Source organism: Amblyomma americanum, chromosome 10, assembly GCF_052857255.1.
Source record: "Amblyomma americanum isolate KBUSLIRL-KWMA chromosome 10, ASM5285725v1, whole genome shotgun sequence".
Taxonomy (NCBI): Eukaryota; Metazoa; Arthropoda; class Arachnida; order Ixodida; family Ixodidae; genus Amblyomma; species Amblyomma americanum.
In genome coordinates this window covers 22,610,855-22,636,262 of record NC_135506.1, presented here as the reverse complement: position 1 = coordinate 22,636,262, position 25,408 = coordinate 22,610,855, and the positions used below count along the sequence as shown (strand labels likewise).

At 47.3% G+C, this 25,408-nt stretch overlaps 1 protein-coding gene across 5 annotated transcripts; it reads right to left on the bottom strand.

The window, feature by feature from the left end:
* Positions 1-1,020: 1,020 nt before the first annotated feature.
* On the bottom strand, positions 1,021-25,349 carry LOC144107584 (uncharacterized). 5 transcript variants are annotated; one of them, XM_077640663.1, is made up of 5 exons: positions 25,247-25,349; positions 15,281-16,207; positions 3,362-3,411; positions 2,635-2,675; positions 1,021-1,149 (listed from the first exon to the last, which is right to left on the bottom strand). In XM_077640663.1, exons 1-4 carry the CDS (start codon positions 25,339-25,341, stop codon positions 2,653-2,655), a joined length of 1,095 nt encoding a protein of 364 aa, XP_077496789.1. In that variant the 5' UTR covers positions 25,342-25,349; the 3' UTR covers positions 1,021-1,149; positions 2,635-2,652. The 5 variants fall into 5 exon arrangements, with proteins under 5 accessions (XP_077496789.1, XP_077496792.1, XP_077496791.1 ...); XM_077640666.1 differs by having other exon boundaries at positions 25,192-25,292; XM_077640665.1 differs by lacking the exon at positions 25,247-25,349 and adding an exon at positions 23,709-23,852.
* Positions 25,350-25,408: the final 59 nt, after the last annotated feature.

The window sequence follows — 25,408 nt, the reverse complement described above, 5'->3', positions numbered from 1 at the left end:
CAAAAGCGCATGTGCCACTTTAAAAAGTTAACACCCATATACCATACCATACCAAACCAACCCAAGGACTGACATGTTTAGAGACACTAAATTTTACTTAGTGCATTTCTGCTTTGGAATTGTGCACAAGGCATTAGTAAACATGGATCACCGCATGAAATTTGCCTATGCACAGTAAGTAACGACCCAAACTGGAATGTAGTAGTTCTTTGTCCAGTTGCAATCATTCTGGCTTCTAGAGCAGTTTAGCATTAAAGCTGGTGGAAATGTTTGCATGTTTCACGTCATCTCGTACTCACCTGCGAAGTCACAACCATTGTTTGGAAAACCGAAAATACAGAGTAAAAAAAATGCAATTAAAAATTATTCATCCAGTACCAATGGTGAATGGCCACTAATGTCATACGCATCATTTTAAGGTGCAAACACATCAGGAAAAATTAACTGTCTGCACTCCTTTAAGTAACGATATGGACCTCCCTCATGCTATGTCGTCACAAAGGTGCATTGTTTCTAACATTGATAGCTCACCAACCACTGTAGACATGAAATATAGTAGTGCAGAATGCTATCCACATTACGCGAGATTCCTCGAAATGACATGCTGCTATGCATCGAAGGCATAAGGAACCAAGATCAGTGTGTTCTTATCTCGCATAAAGATGCTTGGCTAACAAAATGGCATCACTGCAAGGTACATGGCACAGGCACCGTGCGCAGTTGCCTAAACCAAGGGTCAGTATATTTTGTTTACTGCAGCAGTACTAGTAATGACACCACCTCTTCAGTTTACACACACAAATGAGGTCCACAACAAAAATATCCACATGCCAATACGGTGTGAATAAAAAAAAAAGATCCAGAACCAGCATTCAGCCTCACTGCTAAAAAACGGAGCCTGAAGCTTCGTAGCGGAACGTTGCATTTCACTGCATTCTACGCTGGGATCGAATAGATAATGAAGACGGCCAATCAAAATATTCTATTTGTTCTTGACACTCCAGTAAAAAGCTTACACAATTTCACACGATGAGGACCAGTTTATTTCATGAAAACAAGTACACACCAGAGACAAACAGAGCTTGGATAAATCCCAGAGTGCAAGCGGTGAGATGAGACGGCATGCCTCTTATTTCCAGGTGTATGAGCCTGCAGCAGAATCATAAAGAAAAATCAAATTTAGTTAAAACTTCAGTCACCAAAATAATCTTGCAATATAGGCGATGCAAAACAGGATAGGCATGAACAGCCATGACAACAGTAACATAACCCAACATTTAATTACAAGTGACGAGAACCATCAAAACTCCCATGTTAGATGGGTGAGTGAATTGGTAGACCCACACTTCCTGCCGTTACCGTTACAATAAATAGGCTACAGCCTGCAAGTTTTTGACACTACTAGAATGGTCTCAAAAGTAATTCAGAAGTGACCAGCAAGGTGCCTATGTACTTGATGGGGCCTGCATTACACCACTGCTGAAAAGGTTTGGTTTGGTTTATGGGGGGTTTAACGTCCCAAAGTGACTCAGGCTATGAGAGACGCTGTAGTGAAGGGCTCCGGAATTTCGACCACCTGGGGTTCTTTAATATGCACTGACATCGCACAGTACACGAGCCTCTAGAATTTCGCCTCCATCGAAAGCCGACTGCCGCGGCCGGGGTTGAACCCGCGTCTTTCGGGCCAGCAGCCGAGTGCCATAACCACTCAGCCACCGCGGCAGCTAACTGCTGAAAAAGGAGAACACCCATGCATTGTATGGTAAAGCACAGCAGTAGCGCACATCCTACTTGTCAAGTACTTTAGCAAGGCGCCTTGCAAGCCCCATTCCAAGGTCCTCAATGGCACCATGCTAGAGCTTCAAGCACGTCAGTCAGTTTTAAAAAATGTCCAACTGAGGGCCACAATATTTGCTAACCTACACCTCACGTTTAATACAAATCACAGTTTAATACAGTGATCTATTTAAATTTTACATCATACCAGAGCTGCATTTACTTGCTCACCAATTGTTTTGGAGCTGTTATGTCGAAGACTGCAGTGGGAAGTTGACGATTTGACAACCACATAAACACTACTGCCATTTTTCTTTTGTTTTTGATATGGGTTACTATCAGTGTTTCACTACGAAGGCGTCAAAAACATTATGAAATAGCATTAGAGGCTGTTCATGCTTTTACATCGAGTTTTGTGTCATTCTTTCATGGCTGACTTTGTAGACCTCTACACGCCTGTGTGCATGCACTGAAACATCCCTTTGGATCCTCAAGCTGGTAGTTAGACGTCTCCCCGAAGGTGGCTGAAGGTGGCGACACGGACACAATGAAGACTCATCGAAACATATAGCTGTCACTCCTGGTCCTGGATATTAGTGATGGAAAAATTCCGCTTTTTTATCGCCGATGGGGCTTCTAATGCTACCACATTAAAGATGCAACTGGACCAACTTTACCATTAGTTTCAATGTGCCAATACTGCCGCACTAGCTAACATCACCTGGTGATCATACAAACAAGCAAAGGCATGAATTGAAACTGTAGACAGAATTGCTTCTGGGAGATTCTAATAGAGCTAAATATGAGCCCCTGAAACACGACACAGAGCATTAGAGCGAAATACAGAACAATCCTTACGTGAACCTTGTCTCCGCATCACAACCTGCCACGAGTTTTAGCTGCAATGGTGATACAGAGATGGACACTTATGTCAAGACATCTGGAGAAAGTAGAGTTGAACACTGACCTGTAAGCACAGCCGGATACTCCTGCAGCTTTTTATATCTTTCCAATGGGTCAGTCTCCCCCACACCATAGCGCACATGTGTGCTGAACCCTCCCAGCTGAGCAATGTGCCAATGCAATATATCCTACACACAAGTGACTTAACTTATCCACAATTTTACTGTTTTACCTTAATGGTACCATGCACAGTTAATTTATGTGGTGCTATGTTTAGGCAATAATTAAACAGTGCTGGCAGCCATTGGCTTTTTGTCTGAGTAGAAAGCTCAAAAAATAATGAACTGCAGGAGATACACTATAGAAAACTTATTAATTGCAACTACAAATTAAGATAGATAATACCCATCATCCCATTCTGCAGGCTGCAGCACCATATTTCCTTCTATAACTCTGTTGCATTAAGAAAGAACAGCAGGAAGCATGCACATGTGCGGCACGTTTGATGATATTGGTCCAATTTTGGAACTTAAAAAGCTTTCAGATGTCTCCATTCCACAAACTTGCAGCTGGCCCCTTAAAAAGTTCTCTCCCATACACGCTATAACCAAGTTTCACTGTTGCGCCTTTCAACAACAGCATGTTTGCTTTACTTAGTTCCACGAAAACGATAGGCACGTACCAGAATTGTAGCGGCCAAGCCCACGTGACTGTTCACCAAGGATTCGCTGCCTGCAAGCAAAAAACAAAAGCAGTGCAACATGAAGCAGTGGGAGAGAGAGGGCCTGGCTCTATCCTGAAACCTGTTGCACCAGTGGTCACGGCTGGCAGAGCAAGACAAGCTTGCACAGATCGGTGCATCGGTAGACACACTTGGAAAGGCATGCAAACGCCGTTGCAGGTGACAGGGGGAGAAAAACCAATCCCCATTTTCGGTGAACTTGTACCAAACTTGTTGTCGATGTCCCAGGCATGTCATAGATAACCCAGCAAGGGAAGCGCTTGACGCCCAGACAACATTCAGCACCTTGTCACAACACGACACATGTCATGTCGCATGAGCAACATTATGTGCTGATAAATGTTTACATAATGCAACCGTGTCAGCGACTGTTGACACCATAGTTGCCCTCAAATTTCAAATCCATTCGAGCACCAGGAAAAAAGTGAAAACAGGTGTCCCACATGCCCAGCTAAAGGCACATGATGCGCCTTGCCAGGCCAGTGCAAGCAGGACGCTTGCTCAGCACTTGCTTTAGACTTAAGCATAGGCCCAAGTAAAAAAAAAAAAAAAGCGATTAGAGTTTTTCATACTTCAACCGAAGTTGAGCTCTCCTTTGGGATATTTTCACGTATGGCTTACTTACTTGCCATACTGCCTATCAACGGTCCTTGCATCTGAATGCCAGCTAGAAACTGCCAGTCACTTCAGCTCCAGTTTCTTCTGCAGCATTACTGAACAGTGCTTCTAAAGTTAACAAAAAGCGGCAAGCGGGACAATGCTCAACAAAATGCTAATCCGCAAATTAACTGTTCCAACAAGTATTGAATTGTGTCGGTCAGCTGCGTTACGGCTGCAGAACTCTAAACACAAGGGGCACGGCCACTCCCACTGACTCCTTCCACCCACACCAGGATTGAATATTAACACGGTGTGGTGACACGGGCTTCTGCTGGACAGGCCAAACGAGACAGCCTTGCCTGGAAAAAAGGTGCAGTGAGACAGTCCTGCTCTGTGTGGCGTGGCACACGAAAGAGCAGGGAAGGAAAAAGCTTTGTCTTCAGCCGAGACGTTGTAGTGCCCCTCACCAGCCAACAGAGGCTGCTAAATAGTCTCCATTGAGTAGAAAAGCTGGAGAAAACAGTACGCAGTTGCCAAGAAGAATCCATTGGTAGAATGCAAGCAGTGATGCATCATCATCAGCCACATGATTGGGTTGCACCTGGAAAGCCACCGAGCACTTTACACAGCAGATGCATTGCTAGCAACTATGCATACTCCTGTCCAGGACTGTAGAAGAACTGCGGATTGGGCAAGTTGGTGGTGATCCATCGCATTAAAAACCAGCGCTAAAAAACACACACAGAGGACGAGACGAGACACACGGAAGGCGCTGAAATCCAGGCTCCAGTTGCTGGACTGAAGTATGGCAGTCTGAACACCTTCTGGGCATCCAAAAACTTGCTTGCAGCCACAAAAGAAAATGGATGACAGAAGCTTCATGTCACTAGACCTTGCTAACATGAGAAGACTGCTGCAACTTTCCAAAGAAATTACGCCGGCTTGCCTAATTAATTACATTTCTCCTTGATGCCACTTTCAGTGACCTGGGCCACTGAAAGTGTTGGGCAAGCTCCGTAAATGTTGTACTGAACTGTTCTTTCATCCAACGTAAACGTTGAGTAGCATATGAGTGTTGCCAAACCCAGGATTTGCCCCGCAAAAAAAAAAGGAAGACTTGGTTGTAGATGCCAGACATGTAAGGCAAATTACGGGCTGCTGCTCCTGTGACCCATTCAGAATTGACCACAGCTGTTGCTAGTAGCTCCGATGTTTAATGTGGTTACAATGCACCCTCAAAAAGCACGATGCCTTCATCCTGTACATCTTCCTTTGCCTTGAACAGAAGTCCTTGAAGGTATTCCACTGAATGTTTTTGCCAAAATTTCCCATGCTGTCTTGACTCTACATCAATGGCTTGTTTTGGCCACTGAAATAAAAAATGCAGACCAGATAAGACTAAAAAAAAAAAAGCTAGCATGCTATTGCTCGGAAAATGAGCTAAAGTCGGCATCCCGGCGTCTTCTGCGATGTCAGGTCACACACTAGCTTCACAGAACTTCAACATCCGCAATAAGCTGGACTCCGTCTTTTTTTTAAGTTCTTGCAGTGCTTGTTTGGAAGTGTGACACAATGCTTGCTTGCAATAGTCTCCCCAACAAGTTGCAGATGTGAGGCACAGTTCGCTTCATCTCCATGTCTGCAAAGATGGTAATGGCTCCTTGTAAACTAATGCTGTGTGAGCATAGCAGCACCTGCAACGCCAGTCTGAGACCTACAGCACTGAGGCGTTCAGTAAAGTTGGGCTGAAAACACAACAGCAACAGGCGTGGGGTCTGTCATCTCAGTGAATTATCTGTATAACCAGCTTGCACAGACCCTGGCCTCAATGCTCCACATTATTTTCACAGAATTATTTGTCCTCACAACACTGCCATTTGAAAATGTCCACAAATCTCAAAAGGAAAGCCATCAGCAGTGCTAACGTTTTCAATACTGTTATGTCCGCCACTTCGACCACAGAGCCTTTTCGGTGCTCAGTACAGAGAAGAGACAACAACTGGCTTGAGTATCCTAGAATGATTTGAACAGACAGGTGTGATATTCCAAACACCACCTAGTTGAGAAAAATGTGGAAGGAAAGTCACTCCAGCATCTTGTGAAACAGAGCTGGCTTCATGGGGAGTCTAAAATAAAATTATGAAGGAAAGAGGTGTGAAGAAGACTACGTGGATTAACCGAAGACTAAAGGAGATGAAGAAGAAGCATTTGGTGAGGTGGAGAGAGATGATTGGTGGAGAAGAGAAGGAGAAGACGACGACAAGGCTTACGTGGACTAACGCCAAGGCTAAAAAAGGGCGACGGAAAGCGAGGCACGGGGGGGAAGAACACAGAAGCGGAGGCTCCGGCGGGTCAGGGACGCTTCAGCTGGAAGAGAGCGACGCCGGCTACTGCTCTGGTGAGCTCGCATTCTACGGCTTCACATCGTGGACTTCCTGCCGTTCCTGAGCCCATTCCGGGGAGTTAACTGAGGATGCTAATACCTGCTGCGGTCAGGGGTGCTTCCAGCGCTGTTGCCACCTGTCCGAGTGGTGCCCCCAACGCCAACAACACCGGCATCACCTCCACGGGCGCTTGGAGTGGGAGCTTGTATGACGCAGCCAACGACGACGCCAGCGACGCCAGCCCAAGCATGTCGAACACCACCTCGACGCCGGCTATTGGACTCCTACAACGCCGTAGCCGTACCGAACCAACTGTGAGCACGAACGCCAACCAGTAACAGTAGAACGCCAGTAGTAGACGCTGGTAACAGTGTTCCCGGGTCGCGTGTATTTATAGTCTTTGTGTTAGTTTTGTGTGCTAGTGTGTGTGTCACGTAGGGTGTATTAAATGTGCGTCTGTGTGGGTACACCTGTCGCCTAGTCCATTCTTTCGGCCCGAGTGTTCTCCATGGAGATCCGTGACGCTTCATTTCATTGGTGATGGTAGTAAAACCTGTTGCTGAAAAAATAATTTGGTTCTCGGTGCCAAAAGCTCAACGGTGATTTGCTGAAAAAAAGTCTATGCTGCAGGGGATAAAGTAATTGGTGACAGCTACAGTCCAGTAGATAAGGCTTGTTCCATGGTCCTTGCTATGGATCCGGGTTGTCAGCTGAAAACAGGCCTTAGTTGCTGAAGGGCAAATACAACTTGGGGTAATGCCTTCTGAATAATGTACTTGGTGATACGACTTTTTTCTTCGAGATTGCAGTCGATCTCCAATGGCAGTCGATGACTGCATGGCGCTCATCAAGGAAGTTTATGGCCAAGGTGACGTCATGAAAGAAGCACCTGTGTCTCTACAGAGATTGCACAGTATGTGTGACCTATGACCGGTGCTCTCGCTGTGCATCGCCCTCGTAGCATGGTAATGTGACCCTCCAGCTGTGTGCAACAGTGGACCATCCATTGTTGCTGCCACTTTCGTGTGTTCAGCACTAAAATACCCGCATATGACCAAGAAATCTGCTTCAATAGCTGGCAGCACCACAACCCAGAGGCTGTCTGCAGCTTGACCGAGGAGTTGAGGCACACTTGTATCGTGCTGTCGGACTGGAGGTCTGTCACGTCAGGCCTGAACTGCGCATTGCAGTGTTCAAGCTCATCCTTGCACATGATGTAGTCATTTTGATGAGATGTTCCTCAGCTGTTGATTGTGAATCATCGTGTCCCCATCAATGGTGGATACAGTCGAACACGGATATATCGAACCCACATATATCGAATTATTGTCTGTATCGAACTCGTCAATTATCTCCTTAAAAATTCTGTGTAAAAGTATAGAAATTCGTACGTTTATATCGAACGATATTTTTATCCGCCATTGGATATATAGAACGCCGCGCGATCTCGGCACTCGCTGCACCCGCGAGCTCCGCGCCTCCCTTGAAAGGCTCGGAAAATGTGAGAGCGAGGGGGAGGGAGGCTCGGACTGTACTCCCGCTGTGCACGTTCTCCGACTTGCGGAACAGCTTTTTTTTTTCTCTCTCCCAATGTCTCTCATCCTTCCCTCGCGTAACCATAGTGATCGGCTCGGAAAAGGTAGCCAGGAACGAAGGCGCCGGCGGCCTCCTCCTTTCCCTTTTTTTTTCTTGTTGCTTTTTCACGAGTTTTGCTCAGCCAACCACAGCTCCTGCCTTTCGTACGTCGCTGTCGCCCTCGGAGGTCGCTGTCGCCTTCGCTGTCGCCATCGCGAGCGCTTTGTTGGCGGAAGCTGCGCACGTGAATTCTTGTGTTTTGTGCGCGTTCTTGTGTTTCGTGTTCAATATTGTTTTGCGTGCGTCTCACGACACGTGTGACTGGATCGTGGTGAGCTGACGCGGAAGCAATGGCCGCAGCAAGCACAAGCAGCGTCAAGAAGCGCAAGAACCTGGACTTTGCGACAAAGCTGAAAGCCATTCAGCGTGTTGAGGAGGGCGAGAGAAGTGCGACGGTGGCAGACGACTTCGGGATTCCTCGGAGCACTCTAAGCACTTTGTTAAAAAACAAGGCGGACATAAAGTCGAAAGCGGCGGAGCAACGAACGTCGGGAGCTTGTCGTGTGCGCGCTCCTGCCCACGAGAAAGTTGAAAAGGCTCTCTATGCGTGGTTTTTAGAGGTGCGGGCTAAGAACATTCCGGTTGATGGCCCAATGCTAATGGCTAAAGCCAAATGGTTTGCCGCTGCACTCGGTGATGACAACTTCGCCGACAACACAGGGTGGTTGCAGAGGTTTAAGAACCGCCATAAGATAGTTGGCAAAACCATTTCTGGGGAAAGCGGAGCCGTCATCAGCCAGGATATCCAGCAGTGGATTTCGAAGGAATGGCCGGAAATTTGCGCGAAGTTTTCACCCGCGCAAATCTTCAACGCCGACGAGACCGGGTTGTTTTGGCAGATGCTGCCCAGCAAGACGCTCGACGTCCGGGGCAGCACGTGTCACGGGGGCAAGATGAGCAAAGTCCGCGTGAGCGTTCTGCTCGCTGCCAACATGGATGGCTCTCAAAAGCTCCAGCCCTTTGTGATCGGCAAAGCAAGGGCACCGCGCTGCTTCAAAAACTGTAAGCAGCTCCCCGTTCGCTACGCCTTCAATAAGAAGGCGTGGATGACGCGTCAGCTGTTTACAGAATGGCTGCAAGCGTGGGACGCTGAACTGGGCAAGTCGGGGCGTCACGCTTGCCTTCTCGTCGATAATTGCTCGGCCCATCACACCACCTGCGAGCTCGAAAACATCGCGCTCAAGTTTCTGCCGGCGAACACGACAGCGAAGTTGCAGCCACTTGACCAGGGCATCATTAAGTCGTTCAAAGTCGGCTACAGGAGGCGACTCATTGATAGGCTTTTGGTGAACCTGTGCATGGGCACCGAGCTTAAGGTTGACCTGCTGGGGGCCATTCAAATGATGACGGGCGCCTGGAGAGACGTGAAGCAGGATACCGTGGCCAACTGCTTCCGGAAGGCAGGCCTCGTGACGGCCGAACTTCCCGAAACCTGCGAAGACGGCGACGGCGACAACGAGCGCATGGACGACGCGTTTCGCGAGTTGTTGTCCCTTTTCCCGGCTGCCGTTCCAGCCGAAGTGTCTGCTGACGATTTTGTGAACGTTGACAGCAATGTTCAGGCTGTTGCGAGCCTCGCCGACGAGGACATTGTAGCTGCAGTCGCAGGGACCCAGGCCGACAGCTCGAGTGGTGACGAAGATCGTCCGGACGAGGGGGCGGCTACACGCTCGTACTCCACCGCTGAAGTGGCGGCCGCGTTCAGCTTGATTCGCCGTTGTTGCGGCGACATGGAAGGAACCGGGCTTTCGCACCTGAACAGCCTCGATAAGATCGAGGTTGAAGTCTTTAATTTCATTTGCAAGGCAAAGAAGCAGACGAACATAAGCGATTTTTTTTCACGCAAATAAAGCATTACGTTGCGTCGTGTGTGCGGAAATAGTTGTCATTCTTGAATGCTCCGATCGGTAGGTCATCGTCCGCCACAGGTAAAGTCTCTGGGCCTGTATTTTTTATATCGAATTTTTAATATATCGAATTAATTCGCGATCTCCTTCGAGTTCGATATATCCGTGTTCGACTGTAGTTGTTTTGCCGGGAAGTAATTCCATTTTCTAAGTTTGCTCCTTACAGTTCCATTTTCAGCGGCTTAGGCAGAGTCCTCTGGTGTAATTTACATAGGTGCACTGAGAAACAGGGGTTTGATGGCAACACTGACTGTGAAGAATGGGTTGGCATGCATTTTGCACAACGGAGGTAGTCTTTGATCTCTTGCAGGCAATGTCCACTGTGCAGCTGAGGCGTGTTGATGGAAAGGTGAAGAAAGCTCACATGCTTATATGAGCAGTGTCGAAGGTTATGGCTGGTCTCCCTAGTGGACGCATATGGAGCAGCTGTTTGGGGCTCTCCAAAGGTCAGCCTTCATTGCAGAGTGTCAAGAAACCATGCATGGGTGGGTGGGAGACTATGACAACAGTAGAGGTGCACACACCCCTCAGTGCGAGCTGAAGAGGTGTCCTTGACCATGTCCTGGAGTGGCACCAGTCATGGCCTGAAGCTGTTTTCATGGTGGTATATAAAGCCTGTAGGACGCTCCATATCTGCTGGATTTGACTTCTACTAGTGTTGCGAGGTGAACCAGCTGTTAAGGATCGCAGCAGATGGCGCAACTCTTCACGGGCAATTTCACAGATAATCTTGCACAAGTTGATGTCAGCAGCAGTCAGTGTGTCTTGGTGAATTTCTGAGGCTTGAACCAGATGTCCACGCTGATGGGTCCTGGTGTCCAAGGTCGACACAGTGACAAAAGCTTCAGTAGTGAAATCAGTCAAATGCCTTTGACAGATTGCACAATAGCCTGGAAGAGGGCTCCTCCTTGACGTCACACACAAAAAAGTTGTCACCTTCCTCAGTCACATTGGGGGCTGGTGCAGTGGAACAGACATTTCATTTTGTTGGAATACACATTGATTGCCTTGTTTAGAAGTTGGCAAGTCTGGCACAGCAAACTGGCTCTCTCTCTTTGCGGATAATGCCTGTGAATGCATACAGCAGTTCCTCCTTGAAGTTCTCACTGTTCAGTGAAAAAAGTTTGTGGCTTACAAAGATACTGGTTGCAGGCCTGCATCAAGAGGAAGAAATGGGCTTGGGCAGAGCATGTAATGCAAAGGCAAGATAACCGCTGGTCCTTAGGGGTAATGGAGTGGATTCCAAGAGAAGGCAAGCGTAGCAGAGGGATGGCAGAAAGTTAGGTTGGCGGATGAGATCAAGTTTCCGGGCATACGGTGGGTGCAGCTGGCAAAGGACAGGGTTAATTGGAGAGGCATGGGAGAGGCCTTCGCCCTGCAGTGGGCGTAGTCAAGCTGATGATGATGATGACCAGTCTGGCATTGGGACATGATTGACAAGGTTCAATCATTCTTATGCATATTCATGGGGTAGGCATTACAAAAGTTTGTGGTTCACGGGGCTGATGGAAAGCCAAGGGCTTAGTGAGCAGGGTGCTCCATCTCTGGAGCACAACAGATCCAGCCTGTCCACCAGATGCCCAGTGGCGGCAACAGAACAAAAGCATGCAGACATGTCCGCCCAGCAACAGCAGTTCTTTCACAAGTAGCGTGGGTAGAAATCCTGTTGACGTAGAATTTTCTTTAAAAAGCCTTGTGAGAGCACCAAAGCCAAGCCATGGCCTTCTTGCATATTGCCATGCAGGACGCAGGAATGCTGGAGATGCTTGACGATGCACTGCACCAGAGCAGCAGAGGGTCGTTTAGGGTGGCACTGTACCCTGGCAATGAGAACTGCTCAACAGCAGCAAGAAGTGAGAAGAGATGGCAGCTCATGGCATTTCACTGGTGCGCATAGAGGCATGGCCAGGTGTTGTCTGCCTCCTGCATCGGAGAGTAACTGCATGATCCCAGCCTCCAGTCACAAAATCCAGATCAGAAGGAACTGTGGGAAAAATCCTAGCAGCAGCAGGGCTATGATGCAGCAGGTGGCCTCCTGGTTTGCCATTGACTTGTGGGCCTCCATATTCACTGTGGCCACGATGGCTCCTCCTTGAAGCCATCATGGTTCTGGCTTGGCTTCCGTAAGCCACTTCTCTATTTTGTCTCACAAGTTGTTTGCAGCACTGTGAAAGGTAGAGCTCCCTCGTCCAATCACGGACACAAAAAGACAAGAAATAGTCCCTCAAATATTTGAGCACTGCTGTGACTATTTTTCAAACAATTATTGTAGTAACTAAAAAGGTAGTTCAGAATGGCGTTTCAAATGTACAGCAAGCGATTCATTCGCTGGTTAAATTAGCAGAGAACATCCACACAAACACGCCACTTCAGGGGCGTCCTGCGAAGTGGTGCGCTGCCATTCGAAACATGGCATCCGCTGAGTCGGCCTCCTGCGTGCAGAAGCTGGATGCTGGTGCTCTTTCCTTCACAGTGATGAAGCCATAGGTCACACGGTGAGGGGAACGGAGGAACACATTTTGCAGCACACGCCATTATGACTGGCTCAGGTCGCCGCAGTCTTCACAGCCCTGCAAACGACTTATGACATGGAGTACAGGTAAACTGGAATCATGCAGGCCTGGTCACCCACAGTGCAGTTGATGAAACAGGACATCCAGGGGGGTCTCACTAGAATCCTTCCCGTTGGCTACTTCAGGACGAATGACTATTTCAAGTGAGCAGAAATCTCCCAGTAACTTTGTGAATTTCCCATTCACAAACTTGGGGAAGTAGGATATGTTTGGACTCTGAGCACGGTTGCAGTAAATGAAAAGCTGCTTCTGCGAGGCTTCCGACTACTTGTCACGTCCAGTTTCTAGCCGATCCTGAAACTGGTTGAACTGCAGCAACGCAGTGACTCCATGATGTGTAGCATTGCTGCAGCTATGGTCTCCAGCAGCTGTGGAGGTGTAGCAACATCTTGAGGGTTGCAAGGACGACAGCTGGCACAAATGTCAGAAAGACATGGCCCAAACTGGAGCTCCACAGGCAGCAACATCTGTGGCATGGTTCCGAGGGCAGGGCAAGGTGCCAGGATTTCTGCAGTGTCCGGTGTGTCACGAGTGAGAAAGAGCCACAGAGCTAGGTAACGCTGCCACACCACTGCGGCCAGGGTACGTATAGTGTGTACAAGCAGCACATGTATCAGGAGGCTCTTCTTGCCATGGAAGTTACAAATGCTTGGGTAAGGAGCTAAAAAGCAGCTGGTGCTAAGCTTTGCTGCTTAGTGCATAAATTTCCAACAAGAGCCGTTTTATTGCGTGTGTGCTGCATTAGGCAGGTTCATCTGACACCGAAGCTCAGACTGGTTCCGGCGCCAGTTGGTTTCCTGCTCAGCCGCGTGCATGGCAGGTTCTGTGTAGTGACAATGACTTTTACGCCACTGAGCATGGCAGATGGTAAGAGCACCTTTGTTGGCCGCAGCACTCGCAGATGTACAGCTAGTGTGTGCCCCGTGCCGGTTTTTATGCAATAGCATAAGGAGCTCGTCAGCTCATTTGGTGGCGTCCGGTATCACACTTGGGTACTAAATGTATACATGGTCTTTGTGTCGGAGTGGATGATGTCACGTGACCAGTCATAATGCATGGTCATGAGGAGTCATGGTTATGACTCAGTAAAAAAGACTGAGTGAGGGTAACTTCACATGTCATGTGAAGTCACCGAAATGGAAGTGACATCAACAAATCGGAAGTGTTTCGGCAATGTGTAATTGCAGATGGCGCAATGTCTAATTCTGAGTCATGATAAGAGATGCCGAGATCCTTGTGCTATTGCAAACCAGGCTGGGCACTGCATATGCGTCCACTAAGTTTTTTACAGCGTGGCTGTGGCATTCTGCTGTGCGCAGCACCACCACCTCCTGCTCTCAGCTCTAACTTGGGCCATGGGAGGGCTCTAGCTTCACGCAAACTCAGGCTCCCACCATCTACTTCTATTTAGTTTTATCTTACAGCATGCGATGGCTCTGGCGTTGCGCCAGCTATGTTGCAGGATTACTGCTGAAGTTCGACTCAGGAGGGTGGGTGCTCCATAACACCCTTCATACATGCACTGCGCAGCTTTTGCCAACATCCACCTGTGGCAAAGGGTTTCTTTCTACCACAGAAGACTACCCATGGCAGTCCATTCCATGCCCTGAGCAAATTGGTGAGTGCATGGAGCATAACAGCTAAAGTTAGGTAATTGCTAGTTATTAAACCAATGTCTTACAACCAAATTAATCCCAAAGCCTGCCATAAAAACCAAGCAGAGCCAGTGACAAAGAGCTGTAGTAGTACTTTAAGAGAACACACATGCAGCTAAAAAAAGTCGTGGTGTCATCACAATGGCTGCAAAAGTTTCTTCATGCTTGAGAGCGATGTTGTCATTCTCCTTAAAAAATACACAACTGCCGTGGTGGCCCAGTGGCTGTGGCATACAGCTATTGGGCATGAGGGTTCGAATCCCAGCCGCAGTGGCCACATTTTATGGGGGCAAAATGCAATAACGCCTGAATGCTGTGCAATGTTAGCAAGCGTTGGGAGTCATTCCCAAGCCCCTCACTACAGCGACTCTATCTCCCTCCTTCAGCCCTTCCCTCACACCATGGTTCATGGCATGGTTCCGTTGTCCAACCACCCGGAGCGACACAGAACGTGCCTTCCCGTGTAAGCAGCCCAACTCGCCCAGGAATGCAACGTGAGCATCCCAGCAAACTCCACCATTCTTTGGAGGAGTGCAGAAGCAGCCCGTGAAGACGAGCTGCTGCTGACAAATAAGCACACTGCAGATAGTCACAGCTAGCACCGCTGGTCTTCTTGCCCAGCGTGTTATGGTTTTCTAGAAGCATTGTACCAAAGAGGTAGCCCCATGTGTAGCCACTAGCCCTGTGCAAGACTACGTTACATCTTCCAGAAAGGCACAGGCTAGCACCAAACGCACCACAGGCCAGGTTTCCTGGAAACAAGTTGCATGCGCAGCATTTGGAAGCCTTCCAAGGGCTTTTGCAGATTTATCTTTTTGCTGAAGAATGGGTGGAGTGTGTTGATGCAGAGACAATACACACTGCAATCCAGCCATTTGGCATGCAAGCTTGCATGAATGAATCATAAAATCACACTCTCTAGGAAATGTTTACAATTACCAGACACGTTCTGCAAACCAGCAAGCTGCAAGGGGATCTAGTATCCTCTTGTTAAGCAGCCATAAGGGAACTACCAATTGATGTTTCCAGGTATGCAGCTGACATTTCCATCGATACTGCAGCATCCTGAAACCATTGAAGGTAAAATGCAAACTGTGAGCCTCACGTTGCAGCAGCAGAAGCCCTGACAGCTTCATTGGCGATGGCAGCCCTAGCCGCAGTGCGGGCAGCGTCTCCGTAGCGCTCGCTACCGTCCTGTGGATTCCAGCGGCTAGTGTGGCGCTTCCTATCTGGTGAAGGGCTCCTCGACCGGCCAGCTCGCCGAGTCCTCTCGACAGGTGGTGCTGAAATGCCAGCTCCTGCATTTACTGACAGCAAGTTTGGCGCTGCAGCTGCCAGGGATGCAGCAATGATGTCAGGTCGTGTGGCGTGAAGCACGCGGAGTGCAGCGATGACATCCTGCTGAGTAGGTCCCGCTGCACCTGCTTGAAGGCCAGCATCACGGGCCTTGACCCGATCGCGATGCAGTTTTCCCTCCTTGTGCGTTCTCCAGTGGATCACCAGTGTTCCACATACAGAGCAGAGACTTTTAATCTCTTCTTCAGTGTATGTGGCCTTGGGCTCGTTTGGGTGTCGGTCCTCCAGGGTGCAGCCTTGGAATGGCTCCTGGATCGCATCTGGTGGCATACCTTTCTCAGGGCGGGCTTGATCACGCCACTTTTCTCGTGACACGTAGGAGATGGGCACCTCGCCGATCTGCACCGTCCATGTGCTGACTGAATGCATGGCAGGCTTATCCCTTGCTCCTCCTTCGTTATCTGCAGCCGTGTGAGCAGTAGCGGGCCGGCGTACTGATGCCGCAGCCCTTGCTGCAAGCAAGTCCCTCGATGGATACGAGTTGGTTTCCGGAGCAACCGAAGATGGTGCTGCCCTGAAAGATGCCTGGGTCACAGGCCTGGATGAGGGTGCAAAGGCACCATGTCTGGCAGCAGGTCCTGCTGCATTCCTGAATCCAGAGGGTCCGCGGTTGTTGAATGCCCCACGCAGTTGGTATCCAGCACGGCCCTGGTTGGCATACCTCCGGCTTGCCATTCTGCACAGATGCGAAATGAGATCATAGTTCCAGAGTTTGGAATAACATACTGCTAACCTGGCACAACTTATACTGTAGGTCTTGCAGTGTAATAATGCCAACATCCCTTATTTTTGCTTGTACAGTAGGGCCCCATTAATTCGACCCTCAATAATTCGGGAAATTGGATTATTCAGACACCCTGTCCTTCAATAGGGCTTTTTGGCAGGCTAGTTGCCCCATGAAGCCAAGTGAAGGAAACAGTGCAAAAAGAACAAGGATGTGACATGACAAGGACGTGACAGTGCCTGTGTTGTCGTGTCATGTCCTTGTCTTTTGACCTTTTTCCTTCAATTGACCCTGTTGTTCCACCTAAAGGTACTCAGTTTTGAAGCAGGCAACTAGTTTTTTCTGAGGAATTTGGCCATGCCTTGGTTATTTCAGACACACGGTAGAGCTTGCATGTGCACAGGGAGCTGGATGCGGGTGATGTCTGTGGGCGGGCAACTCACGAGGTCTAGCCACTATAGGTCTGTTCCCTGGCAGGGGGATGTTAGCACTCCACACCACCTAGCCCCACCATCCAGCCAAGTCGAGTGCACGCCTCCACACATGGCAAGAGACCCACGAAGTGGACAACATTGCTATTTCGTGGCCGCAGAAGAATGAAATATGGCAACAAATATTAAAAAAAAAAACTCTTAGTTACATCGTGTGGCAACATAGCTCTAATCGCACCCAAGACCAGGCATGGGCAGTGTTGATGATACATGTATCTTCGATACCATCTTTCAACAGTATCGTTATTAGGCGTTGCTTGCCAAAAATTAAAGCATCACAGTATCAGTATGGAAAATACATTTTTAGTGTATTGTGTACTTCAAGGATACTCGATACTCAAAAAAAAAAAACATAAGTGTGCCACAGATTTTGAGGCTGCCGCAAGTCAAACATTGAGCCAGGGGCGCTTGCTGCACAGAAAAAAGGGAAGAATTAGGAAGAGACGATGGAAATGTTGGTAGATGACATATACTTTGCACTTCTACACATTCTGTGACAGAAGAGACCAGGAGACAGGCTCACCGTTATGGTAGAAACACCCCTTCACTGCTATTTCCTAGTTGCGGTGTTGCTAACAGAAATAGAAGACTGCCGCCTTCATGCTCAGGTGCTTACAGAACACTTGCAGTTTACTTTTAAGCACGGTAAAGGTCACGGATCACTGCTGACTCCTTCTCGGCAGTATTTATTAATTCTTTGCTGTAACCTTATGGCTGTGCTTGGATGAATGCTATTAGGTAATTACTCTATTGTGTGTTAGCCCTTTCACAGGCAAATTTTTTTCTAGGTGGGTCTGGAGAACTACTTACTTGATTTTTTTACAATACATAGCCGAAAATGTTCACAGTAAAAATTTCAGATCTTTCCAACCAATATTCCAGTAAACACTTGTAGCGCGGTTGGAAGTATTCTTTGCATCGCCCAATAGGCGAACAAGTTTGCTAAAGCATTTATTTTGTTTCTGGTAATATGAACCGTACAAGACTCAGAAATGCTTCCTACAGACTGAGAGAATAAAATAAACATCCCTAGAACACTCCTTCACTTGAAAAAGAGCATTGCAGTGGGTTACCTTCCAGGGTAAAGCGATAAGCACGGAAGTGAATCATGTCTTTTCTGCCCTTCATGGGGAACTCTTCATACTCAGATGACGACTTAAGATTCTAGTGTGAGTCTGTGTGCTTTGCCGTACATGACATTATTGCAGTCAGGAGGCAAATCACCTAAGCATGGCCATTCCTGTCCATTCTGACTGCTTGCAGCAGCATGATAAATGGTAAGGAGAGTCACAACAATATATTTTAGCCATGCATTTATAGTGAAATATTGCTTTTACGTTACTTACAAAACTGTTTCAAAGATTTTATGCACCCTTTGATGCTCCAGGTCCAAAAAAAGCCATCGCTGAACAGTCTTGACAACAGTCGAACAAAGAACGGGAAAAAAATCTGGGTTTGTGAAATTTTTTTTTCCCCATGAAATGGCACGACTGCAACTTTTTTTTTTGAACTTTCACAGGGATGACACGAGATGGCAAAAAACTAATGTGGTGGAGCAAATGCTACCCATGACTGTTACCAATATGTAACGGGTGGGAAGCATACCTTTAGCCGCCCACGATTCATTGCCTCAAAATTTCGAATCTCTGCTGTAGCAGTCAAGATAGCTGTGGCAAGCGACATGCAAAGACTCTGGGTGGCATACTGCCTTTTTTTCTTTCGATCAAATTATAAATATTTTCTAGTCCGGTACAAGAATTCAAGATTTGTAATGCTTTTCTTGCTTTCAAATACTACTGGCTCTTTCGTACATGCCACAGTGTGTCCTGTGTTTATACCGGGCTCTTTATTTTAGCAGTACTGGCTCCATTAGAGCAAAGCTGTTCAGTGTATGCCACAGAATAATAGTATTTTTCGAAGCAGTATTTCCATTGTTTTACTCTTAAAATCACATCAAAGATTTCTGATATGGTGCACAGAAGTAGTTTTGGGCATCAAGGAGTTATAAACGGGGAAGAAAAATTTCAAAGGAGCAATGGCTCTGAAAGGCGTTGACATAAAATTATGGTGATTTTATCAATGTGGTATGTCAAATTTCTCACTCTATCAGGAGAACAATAAATATAACAAACATTTCTTTTTGAAGATTGTTTTAAATAAAGCTCGCAAAGTAACTGAGAAATGATTTGGTAGCCAGGAAGAAAGCAGCCGTGTACACTAAAGTTAGATAATTCCATGCAAAAGTCCCAGTTCACTTTTTGTGCCGAAAAGAAATAACACGCAATTAGAAAACATGTGTCACATGAAATGCACATAACGCTGAACTGTCGTATTTCCTTCTGCACAGACTATGAAAATATAGTTCGCAGCTTGGTGCATTCTTGCAAAAGCCATGGCATTAGCATACACACCAGACCAGAAATGGGCTCGTTTTTCACGAACGCATCATACCTTTCAGTGCCATGTGAGAGGCGAACCATGTGTGACCATGCACTGAGTGTGTCCACTTCACGCAACTTTTCATGGCGGGTGGTCCGACACGTCCACTCCGAAACGGCAACATGCAGAGCCTACGGCACAACTGGCAATGGAATCTGAACTAGATGTAAAGGCGCCGTGCTTTCCACTAGGTATGAGAGGATGGTAATGTTTTCGCTGCGCTCCAACATTTTCCTTGTTGTTTTGTTGCACGCACGTTGTGGACCATGCTGCAAGCACTGTTGATGCTATGGCAGAGCACGTAATCATTTTACATTACACCACACGCATGCAGGCAAATTGTGTTTTTTTTCATAGCATGTGTGTTGGGAGGTAGGCTATTATGCCCTGACTGTTCTAGAGGACCTAAATGTTGCTTTACCTGACAATGTGCGAGCACTGCGTTGTTTGGCGAGATTTAAAAAAATAGTTACTGCCATACAAATTTCTCATATGGAACAATGAACTAATGAAACAAAGGTATGTTGATGAGAGACATTTTGGGTTTTATTTTCGTTCCCCCTGATAATTTGAAATTCGGCCATTCCAGACATTTTCTCCAGTACCATGCAGCCTGCACCGTGGGTGAACAGTCGGTCATGTTGCGCAGTCCTGCTGTGCAGCATGGCGCTATGAAGCTATGAGAAAACACATTTTTTCCGAAGAGCCTGTGAAAAGCATGCATTTATTGCTATCTGTTTTCGGTTCCAATAAGTCGACTTAGCCAGCGACTCATTGGTGGGTCACGCTGTGCCGAAGAAATTTTAAAGGTGGCCCACTAGTGAGCTATGAAGCACAGGAATTAGGTGGGCATCAAAAATCGTTGCTGCTGTGACCATGTTAATGGAGTTTTATTGTATTGTAAAGTAACCAGTGTGCTGCAACGAACTGGCAGTGCAACTTAATCAGTAATCTGATCATTGTTTAAAGCATTTAAAATGTTTTTGCCAAGAGCTAAAACAGGCAGGCTTCTTTAACCATATGCGAATTCTCACTGTTTCGAGCCTCACAATGCAACTTTAGTGGCAATGCACTTTCCACGCATTAAGCTGACGATTTCTGCCTTTCACAATAAAATGCTTTAATGGGAATCACTAAACTTTGCAAATGATTGTGCAATATGAGATCAGAAACCAGTATGCCACTTGTCCACTAGCTAGGGAAAACACCAATGCTTTTAGCCCCATGGCACCACTAAGTCAAGACGGTGCTGCTGACGTCACATGAGGGGAAGTAGCTGAGGCTCAACGTAGGAAATCCAGCAACAGTTAATAGATTTTTAGCAAGGCGCCGAGCAAAAATAACAGACACCACCTCCCAATACAAGTAGCCGCCGCTAAATGGGTTCAGCTACGGGATAGTCAAAATGGGTCAAATAAGGAAAATAATGCAGACAGTGACGGTAGCTAAACCAAACAATGTGCAGTGGGGAACACAGGCACCACATACACCACAGCCAGTCTCGAGGGGAGCGCGCGCTTTCCTTCTTCTTACGGCCTTCACAATGGGGTCTGTTTCCGCCTCCTGCCGCACCTCTGTGGTGTCGCCACTGCCCCACCGCTGCGCCGCTGCGACCGCCGTTCACTCCGAAGGAGAACGCGCGCTCGCTCCCAATTCGGCCCGCGTCAGTGGTAACCGTCAAGCCTTTATATTTTACCTCTTACGCTTTATGCAAAGACCGCGTAGTCAGCCCCTTTCCCATGGGCGAAATCTGAAACAACGGATTAACGTTTGCGCGCTCACTCCTTGAGCCCGACTGTGTATGGTCGAACGTATACTTCGAGCACAGACGTCAACACGTTCTACCCTTATATTTGGCTAAAAAGCAAGGCTTTCAGCTTCTATAGTTCCGTCTTCCGGCAGGTTCTTTATGAGTGTGTAGAATGATATGCGGCATGTAATACTTGGACGGCAAGTTTCAACGAGTAAAGGATTCTGCAGAGCAAATATAGCTACTGAAATTTCAAGCGCAGCTGCTTTAAGTTTGCACAACAGCGGCATTAGCAAGAATTCATGGTGCTACCTAGGAAAATGCGTCATGTCATTCGCGAAAGGAACGGTTATAGACGAAACCCAACCCTGGCTGCTGGAGCAGAGCACGTTGCAAGCTCGCGACGTCCAAGATTTCCTCTTGGAAAGGCATTTTGAAGACTGGCGGCGTCTCACGACCGCCCATCCCACCACATGACAATGCGAAAATTAAGTCACTTGCTTACAGTAACTGCAAGCATGCACTTACTGCCAGCAAAGCAAAATTAGGAACTGCGCTCTGTCTTAATAAAATCGGCCATTACGGGCGAGCAAACTTATCTGAGAGGCGATGACTACCAGCTTTGCATTATTCTCCTGCTTATCTGTAGCCTCGTCCTCGCTTTCGATAAACCTCCCGTGAGCAAGAATTTTCCTCACGTCATTCAGGAAACAAAGTAGCACCACAAAAAGAAGTTTTCCGCAACTTAACGGAGCTCCACTAAACCTCACAGCAATGCGCGTTATACCAGCTGGCTTAGCTTACAATGTAAGGAACAGAAAATGAACATTTGCAATGCTTACATTTTAGTAAAATCCCCTGAATTTAGGAGAATAAAGGGCATTCGGCATTCAAGTCCATAATCTGATGTCTTTTAAAATGATATTTAAACCAAATATTTTAGGAAGCTTCAGGACACGCCGCAGGGTGAATATTTGTGGAGAACAAAAATGGCGCTCTTTATGGTAGCTGGAGTCACTCATTGGACATACATACTTTCTGAAATTGCAATACTCAGTACATGTCAATATCTGTGGCAGCATACGCAGCTTGTACTGGTCGGTTCTGTATGTTCTATTAATGTTAGTCAGGCCAGAATGACGACAAGGAAGCTTGCGTCCAACTAGAAAATTGTTTATTGGGCTAACTCGTGTCCTCAAACAGAAGGCATGCAGTTAAGCGGCGCAGCGATTAAACAAGTGCTCGGTCGACGAAGGTCAGAATGACGGTCGCTCTCGGCCTTGCAAAATTTAAAGGTGACGAGGAACTTGAAACATTAGACGCCTAATGCACTTACGACAATTTTGAATATGAAGAGAGAGACTTGCACGCAGCTACAGACATTCCAGAGAAATCTAGTGGCCTCTCGTTTGACAACAAAAGCAGAAAGGCTGCGGGCCATTGGCTTCGAGCAGAGAACAATTCATTACAATGCTGCTTGACACTTGCTCGCACATTAGTAATTAGCATTCTTTTGAGATATCAATATAGGTCTCTCGTTTAAGGAAGTTGTGACGTATGTATAAGAGGGTGAAAGCAAGTTCATTCAGGACTTGCAAAAAGCGATATCGGCGTAATTAAGTACTATATATACCTCCCAGCAATCTTGCAATTTATTTTACAGTTCAACGACTCAAGTATCGTCTCAAGCCATGAGCTGCGGCGCTATCGGATTTACGGCTCAAGCGTCGTAGAGAATTTTTTCCCCGATATAGTACATTTTTATGGGACCAGCACAAAACGTTCGTTCTCAGAGTTTTCATTATCTTCCTCTTAGCATTAACTTGTCATTTAATCACGGACCATGATATATAAGAGAGGAAGTGATCACAGTATTTCCTTCTGGAATAAAAACAAGAAATGCTTGACATAGTTTTGAGGAATGGGAGAGTGATTCCTCATTTTAAATGTTTTCATCGAGCAAAGGTTGTGACGAAGGATCTGTGCACATGTGGACTGTGCTGAAGATACGCAGCTTAAGCATCTGCATTTTGTTTTCTTTGACTTCGGTGCCGCGCTCACCATGAAGCAGCGGACCATAGCGCGAAAGCAGGCAAAAGCCACCCGCCGCCGCAGATGCAGGCGGGGTGCGAGCGGTGGGGTCGTCGCGCCTCAGCGGCGGCGGGCGGCGTAACTGCCGGAGAAAAACTCGCTTTCTCCCGCGGCGAATGCGCAGGCCGTATGAAAGAGCGCGCGCCCCCCTCGAGACAGGCCGTGCATACATATATCACATAAGACCCGTGCGCGAGCTCGGGCATGATCGCTTTTATAGCCCTCGAAATGCTGCCTTCAGCACCTGCGCGAGTGCAACAGCTGGTTCGCATCTAACGCAACGATCTACACGGCCTCCAAGCTCCACAGCTGTTCCTTTAGCTTCGACACCAAAGAAACAACACGCTACAAATCACAGATAACAGCCCAACGACCACCGCACCCAAAGATGGCGAACAGACAGAACCGCTGCTGTGCGCATAACAGAGAAGTCGGAAAAGCGCATGCATCGGCTTAACAATTGAAATGTAGCTCAGAACGATTGGCAAAAAACCTCGATGTATTTTGTTTAGAACAGGGACCACAACGAGCAGGCAGCCATTGAACAGGCACTGATACGCCGAACACAATGCCCGAACAAGAGCGCTGTGCATATATTCCGGCCAGGACATTACATACTAACAATTAGCAGCGCAGCGAAGAGGCCAAATGAGAAAACAGGCTTTAGTTGGAATGTACTTACTCTGCTTAGATCGCTAACGTGGAACGTTCGCGCTATCCTTCCACCTCGCTTTTTTGTACCGGTGGCGACGGATTTCGTTGGCTTTGGCTTTGCTTTCGAACGAGTCAATTGCCGATATTTAGCCAATACGGATGCTGGAGAGATGTTACACAGAAGGAAGGAAGGCAAACGGGGTGCGCGCAACCCTTGCATGCGCTTCGCGCTAAAGATACGTCAGATGTCCCCAGCCTATTCTGATTTAAGCATAGGGTTTCTTAATATTTTGAAACTCCATGGATTAAAGGTACGGCGGACGTCCCTGTAGCACAATGGCTAAAGTGATGTTCTAGTTCACTGCCTGTACCCGTCATGCTGCCTGCAACGCTTACTGTCGCAAGTGAAAAAGATTACGCTTGGGGCGTGCGACAGGAGCGGCAAATAGAAACACTGGGCGCTGCAGTTACGAACACGCCACAAACAAAAGTTCCGGGCGTGTTCGCAAAGTACGGCGCCGCGCCAACCGCGCGGTGCGATTTTCACTGCCCCGGAACTTCGATTGGGGAACACAGCTCGCCACAAGGAGACCCTCAACCTTTATGAAGCAGACTTCGTCACACGGCAGAAAATCACATACAACGCATATATGTTTGCGTGGGAATAGCCAGGAGTAATTTTGCAGTTCTTACGCTGCATATACCGACGTCCGAGCTCCGACGTCTGAGCGACTAAAACCACTGACATGCATCAAGAATCCGCGATAATAAATCCACTCAATTATACTATGAAGTAGTGAAACACTCACAGCGCTCTCAAAAATCGGACACATCGGCGTCTTCACAGCCTGATATGTGAGCGGCGCCCCGCAAGAGGGCGGCGGCCATGGGCGACACGACGGCCAGCAGAGATGTGTATTCGCTCTGTGCCATCGCAATCCGGCTTAGTAAAGAGTCTAGTAATATCTCAACTCGACCTCTTCGTAATTTAGGAACGTAATCACCAGTATTTGTGCTGGAAGAAATTATGCATCGACTTCTGATGCGAAGCGGTTGCCATGGACTGAGCCCTCGTACCCGAAACAACACGCACGTTACCCTGCCTGCAGACCACCCGAAAGTAATACGTAAGAAATATCATATTCCAGCTCTTATTTACCGGAAAATAGAATGTTCATGTTCCACAATAGATCATATTCACACTGTCAATCAGATGAGAGAGAAATGCGTAGAATATAACCAACCCCTACATATCCTTAATTGATTATGAGAAGGCATTTGACTCAGTGGAAACCTCAGCAGTCATACAGGCATTGCGGAATCAGGGTGTAGATGAGCCTTATGTCAAAACACTGGAAGATATATATATATATATATATATATATATATATATATATATATATATATATATATATATATATATATATATATATATATATATATATATATATATATAAGTTAGCAATAAAATTTCTGCGATTCACTGATGACACTGGATTCGTTCAGTGTACCTTTATCCACAGCCTTTGGATCTGTCCGACGTACTCGGGAGAAAAGTGTACGTACAGGGTCCGTCCGACGTCTGCTTCGCGACCGCTACGTCCTCTTTGAGACTCAGAGAAGGGAGATAACGATGAACGCAAAGGCAAGAAGGTTAACATATAGGCGATGGCCTAGGCTGTCAAAGATTAGATTGCCGGTTGAGTGTCACTACTGCTGGCGGTGCTG

Bases quoted from the DNA above. Each gene is read 5' to 3' on its own strand.
- LOC144107584 (XM_077640663.1), bottom strand. From the start codon at position 25,341: ATGTTAACCTTCTTGCCTTTGCGTTCATCGTTATCTCCCTTCTCTGAG. The intron at 16,208-25,246 runs GTACGTACACTT...GCATCTGTGCAG, and splicing joins GCAGACGTCGGACGGACCCT to AATGGCAAGCCGGAGGTATG. The intron at 3,412-15,280 runs GTGAGGCTCACA...TTTTGCTTGCAG, and splicing joins AGGGCTTCTGCTGCTGCAAC to GCAGCGAATCCTTGGTGAAC.